The sequence below is a fragment of the Cervus canadensis genome, chromosome X, assembly GCF_019320065.1.
Source record: "Cervus canadensis isolate Bull #8, Minnesota chromosome X, ASM1932006v1, whole genome shotgun sequence".
Taxonomy (NCBI): domain Eukaryota; kingdom Metazoa; phylum Chordata; class Mammalia; order Artiodactyla; family Cervidae; genus Cervus; species Cervus canadensis.
Genome location: NC_057419.1, coordinates 51,398,568 through 51,411,571, shown reverse-complemented (window position 1 = coordinate 51,411,571; position 13,004 = coordinate 51,398,568). Strand labels below are relative to the sequence as shown.

The following is a 13,004-nucleotide window of genomic DNA, read 5'->3' as shown; positions in this document are numbered from 1 at the left end:
CCCAATGAGAGTGCGCTTTGGTCTGAAGTCTGGCGAAACAACCGAACCGCTGCCCTGGGATAGGTGGAAAGCTCGGGCGCCCGTATACGTTTCCAGTGGGGGTGTGGCCCGGCAGGGGTTTAGCGATACTGCGCGGCCGGACGCCGGCGCCATGGAGGAGTATGCTCGGGAACCTTGGTACAGCGAGGGGCAATAGGTGTCGGGACTGTTGCCGCGGCGCCACGGCCAGGGGTGGGAGGCGGGTGGGGGAGGCACGGGCCACACAGCGCCACGTCCCAGACTCGGAAGACATTTAGACTTTTGTTGTCTTCTGCTCCTCTCCACTTGGTTTCTCTTACTCGGGCTCCGTTAAAAGGGGCCACAATTGTGTGCGGTGGAGGACGGACCACTCCATGTTTCCCTTGATTCCGTACCTCCCAGTCCCTCTGTCAAAGACACGCTGGTCGAATCCATTCCAGCCAGGGGGTGGTGCGGTGTTGAGTGGAAATCCCCTGGAAAAACGCATGGTTTTTCCCAGGTCGCTTTGGTTAATGGTGGCGGGGCCTGGATGAGCCTCCAGGCCATGACCATGATTGTGGTCATGGTGGGGTGCTGGGTCCTCCGCACGGTATGTGCTTGATTTTTCCCAGTTGTGCGAGGGTGAGAAGGGAAGAGGGCGTGGCTTTGTTGGACGTGCTCATTGTCGGAAAAAGGGGTGCGACCCCGTTCTGCTTTTAGGAACAGTGCCAACAACACCTGTAGCTTAATTCAAACGTGCCAGTTCCTTGCCTCTCATCAGTTCATTTAATCTTTGATAGTAGTCAAGGAGTTGGTTGATTCCTTGGTTGGCTGTGAAGGGGAGGAGTGGACAGGGCCAAGACTGATGTTTTCCACTCTTCGCATTATTTTTTGCTTAAATGAGGGGGGAAATAATCCCAGTATTATCTGAAGTGCTAGTTCTCATTTGGGTGACGAATTGCTCCCAGTTGGAAAGAGATCTTGTGACTTGGCATGAGGGAGCGCTCTTATTAACCTCATCCTCCCCTTCCTGCTTGCAGCCCATGGCGAATTGTGGATGATTGCGGTGGAGCCTTCACTATGGGTGTTATCGGCGGTGGAGTCTTCCAGGCCATTAAGGGCTTCCGCAATGCCCCTGTCGTGAGTCCTAGCCTTCCCTGGGTGCTGCTGAGGTCCTGCCCTGACCACATGGGATACTGTTCTGAAACTGCTTGGAACTGCCAGTCATGTGCACTTATTCATTCTGGTGTCTGCTTACCTACTGTATGCCAGGCCTAGCTCCAGGATCTGGGAGTTTGGGGGAACTGCAAACATGACCTCTGACCCTCACCCTGCTGGAGCTCTTCGGAAATGCTGTGCTGTCAAAAGGGTCATAAAACCAAAACTTAATTGTGTGCAAAGTCAGTCAGATTTTACCTAGAGTCAGATTCTGGGTGGGAAGCCTGGGAAAAGGGAAGTGACAGTTTAACTGGCAGGAGGAGGACAGCCTTAAAGTTGAGCAAATGCTTTTAATGTAACATAATCAATTCTGTCTGTCTGACAACACTCCCCTTTTCCCATCTTGGGAGATCTCATCAAATGTCATGACTTTAAATGCCATCCACTTGCCAAGGTCTCTGCAATTTCTCTATCTAGCTCTGTACCTCCTCTCAACTCCTGGCACTCTCTTTCCTGAATCTTTGTCCAGGTTTTTCCCTCTCATCCTCAAGGTCTCAGAACAAATGCCCCCTTCCTTTAAGAGGCCTTTCCTGTCCTCTCAGCCACTGTCATAGCTCTTTATCTTATTTCCTCTAGGGTCCCGATTGCTGCCTGAAGCTATCTTGTTTATCTGTATCCTTATTCAGGATCTGTCTCTCCCACTATAATGTGAGCTCTGAGAGGGTAGGGGCCAGGTATACCTTGTTCACTGCTGTATCCCTGCATATACCATGGCGCCTGGCACATCAGTGCTAAGTACTGAATGAATGAATAACTTCCTATCATAGCTCTGGGAGCACTTGTAGTGGGCCCTAGTTCTTGGCCACTTCTCCACATCTCTACCCTTGAGGCTCTTAACAGGTTTCCTGCCTCCATTCCTCTCTTAAAAACTAGAAACCTTATCTGCCAGTGACCTGAACCCTGCTCTGACTCCCTGTCTCCTCACTTTCCCTCAGGGAATTCGGCACCGATTGAGAGGCAGTGTCAATGCTGTAAGGATCAGAGCCCCCCAGATTGGAGGTGAGAGGTTTGGGGAGACAGGTGTGATAACAGAGTTGGGGATGCTTGCTCCTTGGAGTCTTAGACTGCAAGTTGAGGGTCCAGATTCTAGCCCCAACTCTGCCTGGGGCTTCCTGGGGGGAGTGATATTTCTCAGCCATTTCGTATGGGTGAGTTCTGGAGTTTAAATCCAGGCCCTGGCTCTTCCCTGATGTCTGTATGACCTTGGGCTAGTGGCTGAACCTCTCTGAACCTCACCTGTAGCATGGGAATGATAAAAGCAGTAACCTCCTCAATCAGTTTTGTAGTTTATGTAACTTACATAGTACTTACTAAGTGCTGGTTGCTTGCTAAGCACTTTGACAATATTAACTAGTATAAATTTTCAGAAGTCAAGTAACATGCAGTGTGTAGATCAGGTCGTGGCACATGGTAAGACTTCTGTAAATATTTTAACTATCATTGTTAACTGGCTCTCCTCACCCATTTCCTTCTCTCCGAAACCCAGGTCAGATTCCAATTCTATGTGGTAGTTAGGATGGTCAGAGTTGCTCTGTTAAAAGCCATATAGACAGGAGTTCCCTGTTGGCCTAGTGGTTAGGATCCTGGGTTTTCATTGTTGTGACCTGGGTTCAGTCCCAGGTTGGGGAACTGAGATCTTGAAGGTCCCATGACAGGGCCAAAAAAAGCCACGTTGAAGCAGACAAATCTGCTTGTAACCATGTATCTGCTCCCTATGAAGGTGAACGGAGTGCTGATGGGGATTATAAAGAGCTTGAAGGAGCTACCACAGGGACAGATGGAGATTGTCCTCTAGGAGTTTGCCATCTGCCTTTATGTCTGGTTATTCTCCCCAGTCTTTGCCACAGTATTCAGGCCCTGGGAGTCCCTGAGCCATGGTTTCTCAGGACTCCCCATGGACACTGATTAGGCTTTGGTTCCCCCACAGGTAGCTTCGCTGTGTGGGGGGGCCTGTTTTCCACCATCGACTGTGGTCTGGTGCGGCTTCGGGGCAAGGAAGATCCCTGGAACTCCATCACCAGTGGCGCACTGACTGGGGCTGTGCTGGCTGCCCGCAGTGAGTACCCCAACCCCAGGCCCCAGCCTCTTCCACCCTGCTCTGCCTGTTCTCACCGCTCTCCACCCCCCCGCCCCCTTCTTTCTCCAGGTGGCCCATTGGCCATGGTGGGCTCGGCAATGATGGGGGGCATCCTGTTGGCCCTCATCGAGGGTGTTGGCATCCTTCTCACTCGCTATACTGCCCAGCAGTTCCGCAATGGTGAGTACCCAGTGAAGCTGGTCAGGGAAAGGTGGGAAATGCTCTGTCTTGTCTACTCCACTCACGTTTACCTGTTTATCTCCTCTCCAGCACCCCCGTTCCTGGAGGACCCTGGCCAGCTGCCCCCTAAGGAGGGTACCCCGGGCCCAGGCTACCCCAGCTATCAGCAGTACCACTGAGGAAGTGACCACCTATCACCGCCACTGTGGGAGCTCCTCCTCGGTCCCCTCCCCGATGATCTACCTCGAAGGGAGGGCTGGCTCCCAGTTGGCCTATGGGACCCTTGAGAGGGCCTCTGTCTGTTCTCTTATCCCAGGTTGGGGGTGGGGCACCCCAGCTGCCCTGATGGATGGGTCCCTTTTCTCTCAGGGCACCCCAACCCCCACTCACATATGTAACACGCTGTCACCCCAATCCCTTTGCATGGCACTCTGATGAGTATTTAAAGCCAGTTTTGAAAATGCTTGTGTATGTACTCCTTGAGCCACCCCTAGGAGTCGCTCCCTAGGACAAGGGGCAGAGCCCTCTTCAGGGATGTGGGAACCATCACATTTGGAGTCACACAGAGAGTCGTCTCTAATAAAGGTTTGTGGATGAGTGAGTAGGAGGGGGTCTATGAATCAAGATGGGAATAGTACATGAATAAGGATGTGCGGGGGCCAAGTGGTGAATCACAAGCAGACAGAAGAGGAACGGGCTTAGAAAAGGAGTGAACACAGGTTGCTGGGGTGGAGGGGGTGGTTCAGCATGTGGTACCTCTTGAGCCCTCTCTTCTATGTCCCCATTGCCAAGGCTGAGAAATCTGACCTCACAACGAACAGTCTGCCTAGATAGCAGTCCCCGCATTTGTGAAGATAATTCCCCTCTCCATGTGGCTTCATCAGGGTCCTGGGATGGAAATAGGGATCCAGGAGACCCAGCTTCCTTGAAGAAGATACCTTTAGTTTCCTCTTCTGCACCACAGCTGTATTTTTGCTCTGTGATGCTCACTGTTGTCAGTATTTAAGAGTACCACAGAATAACCAGAAAATGAGTTTTCATTTGGGGGTGGGGTGGGGATTACGGGAAAGAGAACTTCCTGGATAGACTTTGGCCCCAAACACTGTCTCTTGTGTGCAGACACCTACATGTGTGGGGCAGACGCCTCCACTGGGGTTTTGATGGCCTCATGGGAGACACACAAACTGTCCCTTTTGTGCAAGCCATTGCACAGAGGTGGCAATGCTCTCTCTCTCACACAAAGTCACTCCCTGGGGGTGCAAATGCTGAGTTCTCAGGCCTCCCAAGGCCTCAGCAAGAACCTAGTGATCCTTGATGGTGGTAGAACTGCAGCACTCCTTGATGGACTCAGTGCCAGGTATGGGCTGCCGGCCCCGTGCCTGTAGCTCTCAATGTCACAGCAGGGCCCTAGCCTTGAATTTAGAGACTCCACCACCACGCGCCCCCGCAGCAACACAGCTGCCAGTGCAGGACCCAGTCTCCAGCCAGACCCAGGGTATCTCGGTCTGCAGCCCTTGTGTTTATAGGCCACTTCCGTCGGTCCTGCCCATTTGGTGCACGTAGGCCTCACACTTCCTGACTTCCAGACCCCATTCCCCACTGTTTCCAGACCCCACCCTACTTCTATCAAACAGGCACGCTCTAGCTCTTTTGAGCGTTGTTCTCCTGTCAGCCCTCTGTAATGTCCACAGACGTCTCCAGGATCCTCCCGCTCTGGTCCACCCTCTCTCCCACCCAGCCCTCTTAGCCTCCTGCAGGCCCTCTGTGTATCAGCCCCAGCTCTTCTGAGGCCCTGCCCCTGCTGTGTGTCCCTCAGTACATTTCAGTTCAGTCACTCAGTCATGTCCAACTCTTTGTGACCCCAGGCTTCCCTGTCTATCACCAACTCCCAGAGCTTGCTCAAACTCATGTCCTTTGAGTTGGTTATGCCATGCAAACATCTCATCCTCTGCTGTCCCCTTCTTTTGCCTTCAATCTTTCCCAGCATCAGGGTCTTTCCCAATGAGTCAGTTCTTGGCATCAGGTGGCCAAGAGTAATAGAGCTTCACCTTCAGCATCGGTCCTTCCAATGAATATACAGGACTGATTTCCTCTAGGACTGACTAGTTTGATCTCCTTGTAGTCTAAGGGACTCTCGAGTTCTCCAACACCACAGTTCAAAAGCATCAATTCTTTGGCACTCAGCTTTCTTTATGGTCCACTTCTCACTTCTGTGCATGACTACTGGAAAAACCACTGCTTTGACTAAGCAGACCTCTGTCGGCCAAGTAATGTGTCTGCTTTTTAATATGCTGTCTAGGTGGGTCGTAGCTTTTCTTCCAAGGAGGAAGCATCTTAATTTCATGACCACAGTCACCATCTGCAGTGATTTTGGAGCCCAAGAAAATAAAGTCTCTAACTGTTTCTATTGTTTCTCCATCTGTTTGCCGTGAAGTAATGGGACCAGATGCCATGATCTTAGTTTTTTGAGTGTTGAGTTTTAAGCCAGCTTTTTCACTCTCCTTTTTCACTTTCATCAGGAGGCTCCTCACTTCATCTTTGCTTTCTGCCATAAGGGTGGTGTCATCTGCCTATCTGAGGTTATTGATATTTCTCCTGGCAATCTTGATTCCAGCTTGTGCTTCATCCAGCCTGGCATTTCGCATGATGTACTCTGCATATAAGTTTAATCAGAAAAAAAAGAAAAGTTTAATCAGTGTGACAATATATAGCCTTGACGTACTCCTTTCCCAATTTGGAACCAGTCCATAGATCCATGTCCAGTTCTAACTGTTGCTTCTTGACCTGCGTACATATTTCTCAGGAGGCAGGTAAGGTGGTCTGGTATTCCCATCTCTTCCAAGAATTTTCAACAGTTGTGATCCACGCAGGTAAAGGTTTTGGTGTAGTCAATAAACCAGAAGTAGATATTTTTCTGGAAATCTCTTGCTTTTTCTATGATGCAGTGGATGTTAGCAATTTGATCTCTGGTTCCTCTGCCTTTAGGCTTCCCTTGTGGGTCAGCTGGTAAAGAATCCACCTGTAATGCAGGAGACCTGGGTTCGATCCCTGAGTTGGGAAGATCCCCTGGAGAAGGGAAAGGTTACCCACTCTAGTATTCTGGCCTGGAGAATTCCATGGACTATATAGTCCATGGGGTCTAAATCCAGCTTGAACATTTGGAAGTTCTTGGTTCACATATTGTTAAAGCCTCACTTGGAGAATTTTGAGCATTACTTTGCTAGCATGTGAGATGAGTGCAATTGTGCAGTAGTTTGAACATTCTTTGGCATTGCCCTTTGGGAATGGAATAAAAACTGACCTTTTCCAGTCCTGTGGCCATTGCTGAGGTTTCCAAATTTGCTGGTGTATTGAGTGCAACACTAACAACATCATCTTTTACGATTTGAAATAGCTCAACTGGAATTCCATCACCTCCACTAACTTTGTTCGTAGTGATGCTTCTTCCTAAGGCCCGCTTGACTTCGCATTCCAGGATGTCTGGTTCTAGGTGAGTGATCACAGTACCATGGTTATCTGGGTCATTAAGATCTTTTTTGTATAGCTCTTTTTTAAATTAAATTAAATTTATATATTTTTAATTTATTTATTTTAACTTAGGCTAATTACTTTACAATATTGTAGTGGTTTTTGCCATACCTTGACATGAATCAGTCGTGGGTATACATGTATTCCCCATGCTGAACCCCCCTCCCACCTCCCTCCCCATCCTATCCCTCAGGGTCATCCCAGTGCACCAACCCTGAGCACCCTGTCTCATGCATCAAACCTGAACTGGCAATCTGTTTCACATATGATAATATACATGTTTCAATGCTATTCTCTCAAATCATCCCACCCTCGCCTTCTCCCACAGAGTCCAAAAGACTGTTCTATACATCTGTGTCTCTTCTGCTGTCTTGCACATAGGGTTATTGTTACCATCTTTCTAAATTCCATATATATGTGTTAGTATACTGTATTGGTGTTTTCCTTTCTGACTTACTTCACTCTGTATAATAGGCTCCAGTTTCATCCACCTCATTAGAACTGATTCAAATGTGTTCTTTTTAATGGCTGATTAATTCCATTGTATATATGTACCACAGCTTTCTTATCCATTTGTCTGCTGATGGGCATCTAGGTTGCTTCCATGTCCTGGCTATTATAAACAGTGCTGCGATGAACATTGGGGTGCACGTGTCTCTTTCAGATCTGGTTTCCTTGGCATGTATGCCCAGAAGTGGGATTGCTGGGTCATGTGGCAGTTCTATTTCCAGTTTTTTAAGGAATCTCCACACTGTTCTCCATAGTGGCTGTACTAGTTTGCATTCCCACCAACAGTGTAAGACGGTTCCCTTTTCTCCACACCCTCTCCAGCATTTATTGCTTGTAGACTTTTGGATAGCAGCCATCCTGACTGGCGTGTAATGGTACCTCATTGTGGTTTTGATTTGCATTTCTCTGATAATGAGTGATGTTGAGCATCTTTTCATGTGTTTGTTAGCCATCTGTATGTCTTCTTTGGAGAAATGTCTGTTTAGTTCTTTGGCCCATTTTTTGATGGGTCACTTATTTTTCTGGAATTGAGCTGCAGGAGTTACTTGTGTATTTTTGAGATTAATTCTTTGTCAGTTGCTTCATTTGCTATTATTTTCTCCCACTCTGAAGGCTGTCTTTTCACCTTGCTTATAGTTTCCTTCATTGTGCAAAAGCTTTTAAGTTTAATTAGGTCCCATTTGTTTATTTTTGCTTTTATTTTATTCCCATTACTCTGGGAGGTGGGTCATAGAGGATCCTGCTGTGATTTATGTCGGAGAGTGTTTTGCCTATGTTTTCCTCTAGGAGTTTTATAGTTTCTGGCCTTACATTTAGATCTTTAATCCATTTTGAGTTTATTTTTGTGTATGATGTTAGAAAGTGTTCTAGTTTCATTCTTTTACAAGTGGTTGACCAGTTTTCCCAGCATCACTTGTTAAAGAGATTGTCGTTTCTCCATTGTATATTCTTGCCTCCTTTGTCAAAGATAAGGTGTCCATAAGTGCGTGGATTGATCTCTGGGCTTTCTGTTTTGTTCCATTGATCTATATTTCTGTCTTTGTGCCAGTACCATACTATCTTGATGATTGTGGCTTTGTAGTATAGCCTGAAGTCAGGCAGGCTGATTCCTCCAGTTCCATTCTTCTTTCTCAAGATTGCTTTGGCTGTTCGAGGTTTTTTGTATTTCCATACAAATTGTGAAATTATTTGTTCTACTTCTGTGAAAAATACCATTGGTAGCTTGATAGGGATTGCATTGAATCTATAGATTGCTTTGGGTAGTATACTCATTTTCACTATATTGATTCTTCCAATCCATGAACATGGTATATTTCTCCATCTGTTTGTGTCCTCTTTGATTTCTTTCATCAGTGTTTAATAGTTTTCTATATATAGGTCTTATGTTTCTTTAGGTAGATGTATTCCTAAGTATTTTATTCTTTTCGTTGCAATGGTGAATGGAATTGTTTCCTTATTTTCTCTGTTTTCTCATTGTTAGCCACCTCTTGTTAATATCTTCTGCTTCTGTTAATTCTGTACTGTTTCTGTCCTTTATTTTGCCCATCTTTGCATGAGATGTTCCCTTGTTATCTCTAATTTTATTGAAGAGATGTCTAGTCTTTCGCATTCTGTTGTTTTCCTCTATTTCTTTCAATTGATCACTGAGGAAGGCTTTCTTATCTCCTTGCTATTAGGTTTGAATGCTATTCTGCATTGAAATGGGTATATCTTTCCTTTTCTCCTTTGCTTTTCTTTTTTTTTTCCTTTGCTTTTCCTTTCTCTTCTTTTCTCAGCTATTCATAAGGCCTTCTCAGACAACCAATTTGCTTTTTTGCATTATTTTTCTTGGGGATGTCCTTGATCACCACCTCCTGTACAATGTCATGAACCTCCATCCATAGTTCCCCAGGTACTTTGTGTATTAAGTCTAATCCCTTGAATCTATTTCTCACTTCCACTGTATAATTGTAAGGGATTTGATTTAGGTCATACCTGAATAGTCTTGTGGTTTTTCCTACTTTCTTCAATTTAACTCTGCATTTTGCAATAAGATGTTTATGATCTGGGCCACAGTCGGCTCCCCGTCTTGTTTCTGCTGACTGTATAGAGCTTCTCCATCTTTGGCTGCAAAGAATATAATCAATCTGACTTCAGTGTTGACCATCTGGTGATATCCATGTGTAGAGTTGTCTCTTGTGTTGTTGGAAGAGGGTGTTTGCTATGATCAGTGCGTTCTCTTGGCAAAACTCTATTAACCTTTGCCCTGCTTCATTTTGTATTCCAAGGCCAAACTTGCATATTACTCTGGGTATCTTGACTTCCTATTTTTACATTCCAGTCCCCTATGATGAAAAGGACATCTTTTTTGTGTTAGTTCTAGAAGGTCTTGTAGGTCTTCATAGAACCATTCAACTTCAGCTTCTTCAGCATTAGTGGTTGGGGAATTGACTTGAATTACTGTCATAGTGAATGGTTTATCTTGGAAACACACCAAGATCATTCTGTCATTTTTGAGATTGCACTCAAGTACTGCATTTTGGACTGTTTTGTTGACTGTGAGGGCTACTCCATTTCTTCTAAGGGATTCTTGCCCACAGTAGCAGATATAATGGTCATCTGAATTAAGTTCACCTATTCCAGTCCATTTTAGTTCACTGACTCCTACAATGTCAATGTTCACTCTTCCCATCTCCTGTTTGACCAATTCCAATTTACTTTGATTAATGCACCTAACTTTCCAGGTTCGTATGCAATATTGTTCTTTACAGCATCAGACTTTACTTCCATCAGCAGTGATACCCACAACTGGGTGGTGTTTTGCTTTTGCTCTGTCTCTTCATTCTTTCTGGAGTTATTTCTCTACTCTTTTCCAGTAGCATATTGGGCACCTACTGGCCTGTGTTCATCTTTCAGTGTCATATCTTTTTGCCTTTTCATACTGTTCATGGGGTTCTCAAGGCAAGAATACTTGCCTTGAGATGTGGTTCACCATTTCCTTCTCCAGTGGACCATGTTTTAACAGAACTCTCCACTATAACCCATCCGTCTTGGGTGGCCCTACATGGCATGTCTCATAGTTCCATTGAAATAGACAAGGCTGTGGTCTGTGTGATCAGTTTGGTTAGTTTTCTGTGATTGTGGTTTTCATTCACAGAGAGCTTAGGCAACTGGCCTAAGATCACAGCTCAGAAGTAGAAACAAAAAGGGTTGAAGCAACTAGCGTAAGATGACATAGCTCAGAAGTAGTCTGAAGTCCAGCAACTTGCTTAAGATCACACAGCTCAAATGTGGAAGCACAGAGAGGTTTGGCAACTTTCCAAAGATCACAGCATAGATGTGGAAAAACTGAGAGGTCAGGCAACTTGCCTATGATCACCCAGCTCAGAACTGAAAGCACAACTTAAACAACTTGCCTGAGATCACGGAGCTCAGAAGTGGAAACAAAGAGAGGTTAGGCAACTTGTCTAACATCACAGAGCTCACACATGGAAGCACAGAGAGGTTAGGTACCTTGCCTAAGATGACAAGAGTTCAGAAGTGGACGCACAGAGTGTTCAGGCAACATGCTTAAGATTACACAACTGAGAAGTGGAAGCACAGAGAGGTCAGGCAAATTGCCTAAGATGACACAGCTCAGGTGGGGAAGCATGGAACGGTCAGGAAACTTAGGCCTTAGTTCACACAGATCAGAAGTGGAACCCTAGAGTAATTAGGCAACTTGTCTAAGATCACACAGCTCAGAAATGGAAACAGATTGAGGCAGCTTGCTTAATACCACACAGTTAAATTATGAAAACACAGAGATGTTATGCAACCTAAGATCACAGAGCTTAGAAGTGAAAACGGGAGGTTAGACAACTAGACTAAGATCACACAGCTCAGACGTGGAATCACAGAGAGGTCATGCAACTTGTGTAAGATCACACAGCTCAAATGTGGAAGCACGGGGAGGGTAGGCAATGTGCGTAAGGTCACACAGCATAGATGTGGAAAAACTGAGAGGTAGGGACCTTCCAAGATGATACAGCTCAGAAGTGGAAACACCAAGAGCTTAAACAACTTGCCTACAATCACACAGCTCAGATGTGGAAACAGAAGTTATGCTATTTCCCTAAGATAGCACAACTCACATGTGGAAGCACAGAGATGTCAGGAAACTTAAATAGATCACACAGACCAGAAGTGGAAGCATAGAGAAATTAGACAACTTACCTAATATCACACATCTCAGACATTGAAGCATAGAGAGTTCTGGCAACAGGCATAAGATCACACAGCTCATTAATGGACACATGGAGGGTTTAGGCAACTTGCCTAAGATCACAGAGGTCTGAAGTAGAAGCATAGGCAACTTGACTAAGATAACACAGCTCAACACAGATGTTGAAGTACAGAGAGGTCAGGAAACTTGCCTGAGATCACACAGATAAGAAGCAGAAGCATGGAGAAATTAGGCAATGTGCCTAATATACAACTCAGGTGTGGAAGCAAGTAGAAGTCGTGTAACTTGCCTAAGATAACAGAGCTCAGAAGTGGAAGCAAAGAGACTTTAGGCAACTTGCCTATAATCACACAGCTGAGAAGTGGCAGCATAGAGAGTTCCGGCAACTTCCCTAAAATCACACAGCTCCAATGTGGAAGCACAGAGAGGTTTGGGAAGTTGTGTAAGAACACACAGCTCAGAAGTGGATACACAGAGAAGATAGGCAACTTGCCTAAGGTCACACAGCTCAGATGTTGAAGTACAGAGAAGTCAGGAAACTTGCCTAATATTACACTGCTGAGAAGTGGAAGCACAGAGATGGTAAGCAACTTGCTTAAGATCACACAGAAATGGAAGCACAGCGATGTCATGAAACTTGCTTAAGATCACACAGCTCAGAATTGGAAGTACATATAGGCAATTTGCCTTAGATCACACAGCTCAGAGTTGGGAGCACAGAGAACTTAGGCAACCTGCCTGTGATCACACAGCTCACATATGGAAGCACAATAGGTTAAGCAACTTGCCTAAGATGATAGAGCTCAGAAGTGGAAGCACAAAGAGGTCAGACAACTTGCCTAAGATCACACAGCTCATATATGGAAACACAGGAAGGTTAGGCAATTGCCTAAGATGACAGCGCTCAGAAATGAAAGCACCAAGAAGTTAGGCAACTTGCCTGAGGTCACACAGCTCAGATATGGAAAAACAGAGAGGTCCTGCAACTTGCCTATGATCAAACATATCCAGAATGGAGGCATGGAGAGGTCACACAGCTTGCCTAAGATCACACAGATCTTAAGTGGCAGCAAACAGAAACTAGGCAACTTGCCTTAGATCACACAGCTCAGAAGTGGAAGCACAGAGAGTTTAGACAACTTTCCTAAGTTCACACAGGTCAGAGGTGGAAGCACAGAGAAGTCAGGCAACTTGCCTAAAAACACACAGCTCCCAGTTGGAAAAACAGAGTTTTGCAACTAGGCTATGATAACACAGAGCAGAAATGGAAGCACAGAGAGGTCAGGCAAA

General features: G+C 45.8%; 1 protein-coding gene across 2 annotated transcripts; it reads left to right on the top strand.

Annotated features, from left to right (window-relative positions):
* The first annotated feature begins 36 nt into the window (after nt 1–36).
* On the top strand, nt 37–3,935 carry TIMM17B (translocase of inner mitochondrial membrane 17B). 2 transcript variants are annotated; one of them, XM_043458587.1, is made up of 6 exons: nt 37–177; nt 1,038–1,137; nt 2,151–2,214; nt 3,143–3,271; nt 3,362–3,472; nt 3,563–3,935. In XM_043458587.1, the coding sequence occupies exons 1-6, from the start codon at nt 152–154 to the stop codon at nt 3,649–3,651; spliced, it is 519 nt and encodes a 172-aa protein (XP_043314522.1). In that variant the 5' UTR covers nt 37–151; the 3' UTR covers nt 3,652–3,935. The 2 variants fall into 2 exon arrangements, with proteins under 2 accessions (XP_043314522.1, XP_043314523.1); XM_043458588.1 differs by having other exon boundaries at nt 100–159.
* The last annotated feature ends 9,069 nt before the right edge of the window (nt 3,936–13,004 follow it).

Excerpts from the sequence above, each read along its gene's own strand:
- TIMM17B (XM_043458587.1), top strand. The coding sequence starts at position 152 with ATGGAGGAGTATGCTCGGGAACCTTG. Across the intron at positions 178-1,037 it reads GAGTATGCTCGGGAACCTTG|CCCATGGCGAATTGTGGATG; the intron begins GTACAGCGAGGG and ends TCCTGCTTGCAG. Across the intron at positions 3,272-3,361 it reads GGCTGTGCTGGCTGCCCGCA|GTGGCCCATTGGCCATGGTG; the intron begins GTGAGTACCCCA and ends TTCTTTCTCCAG.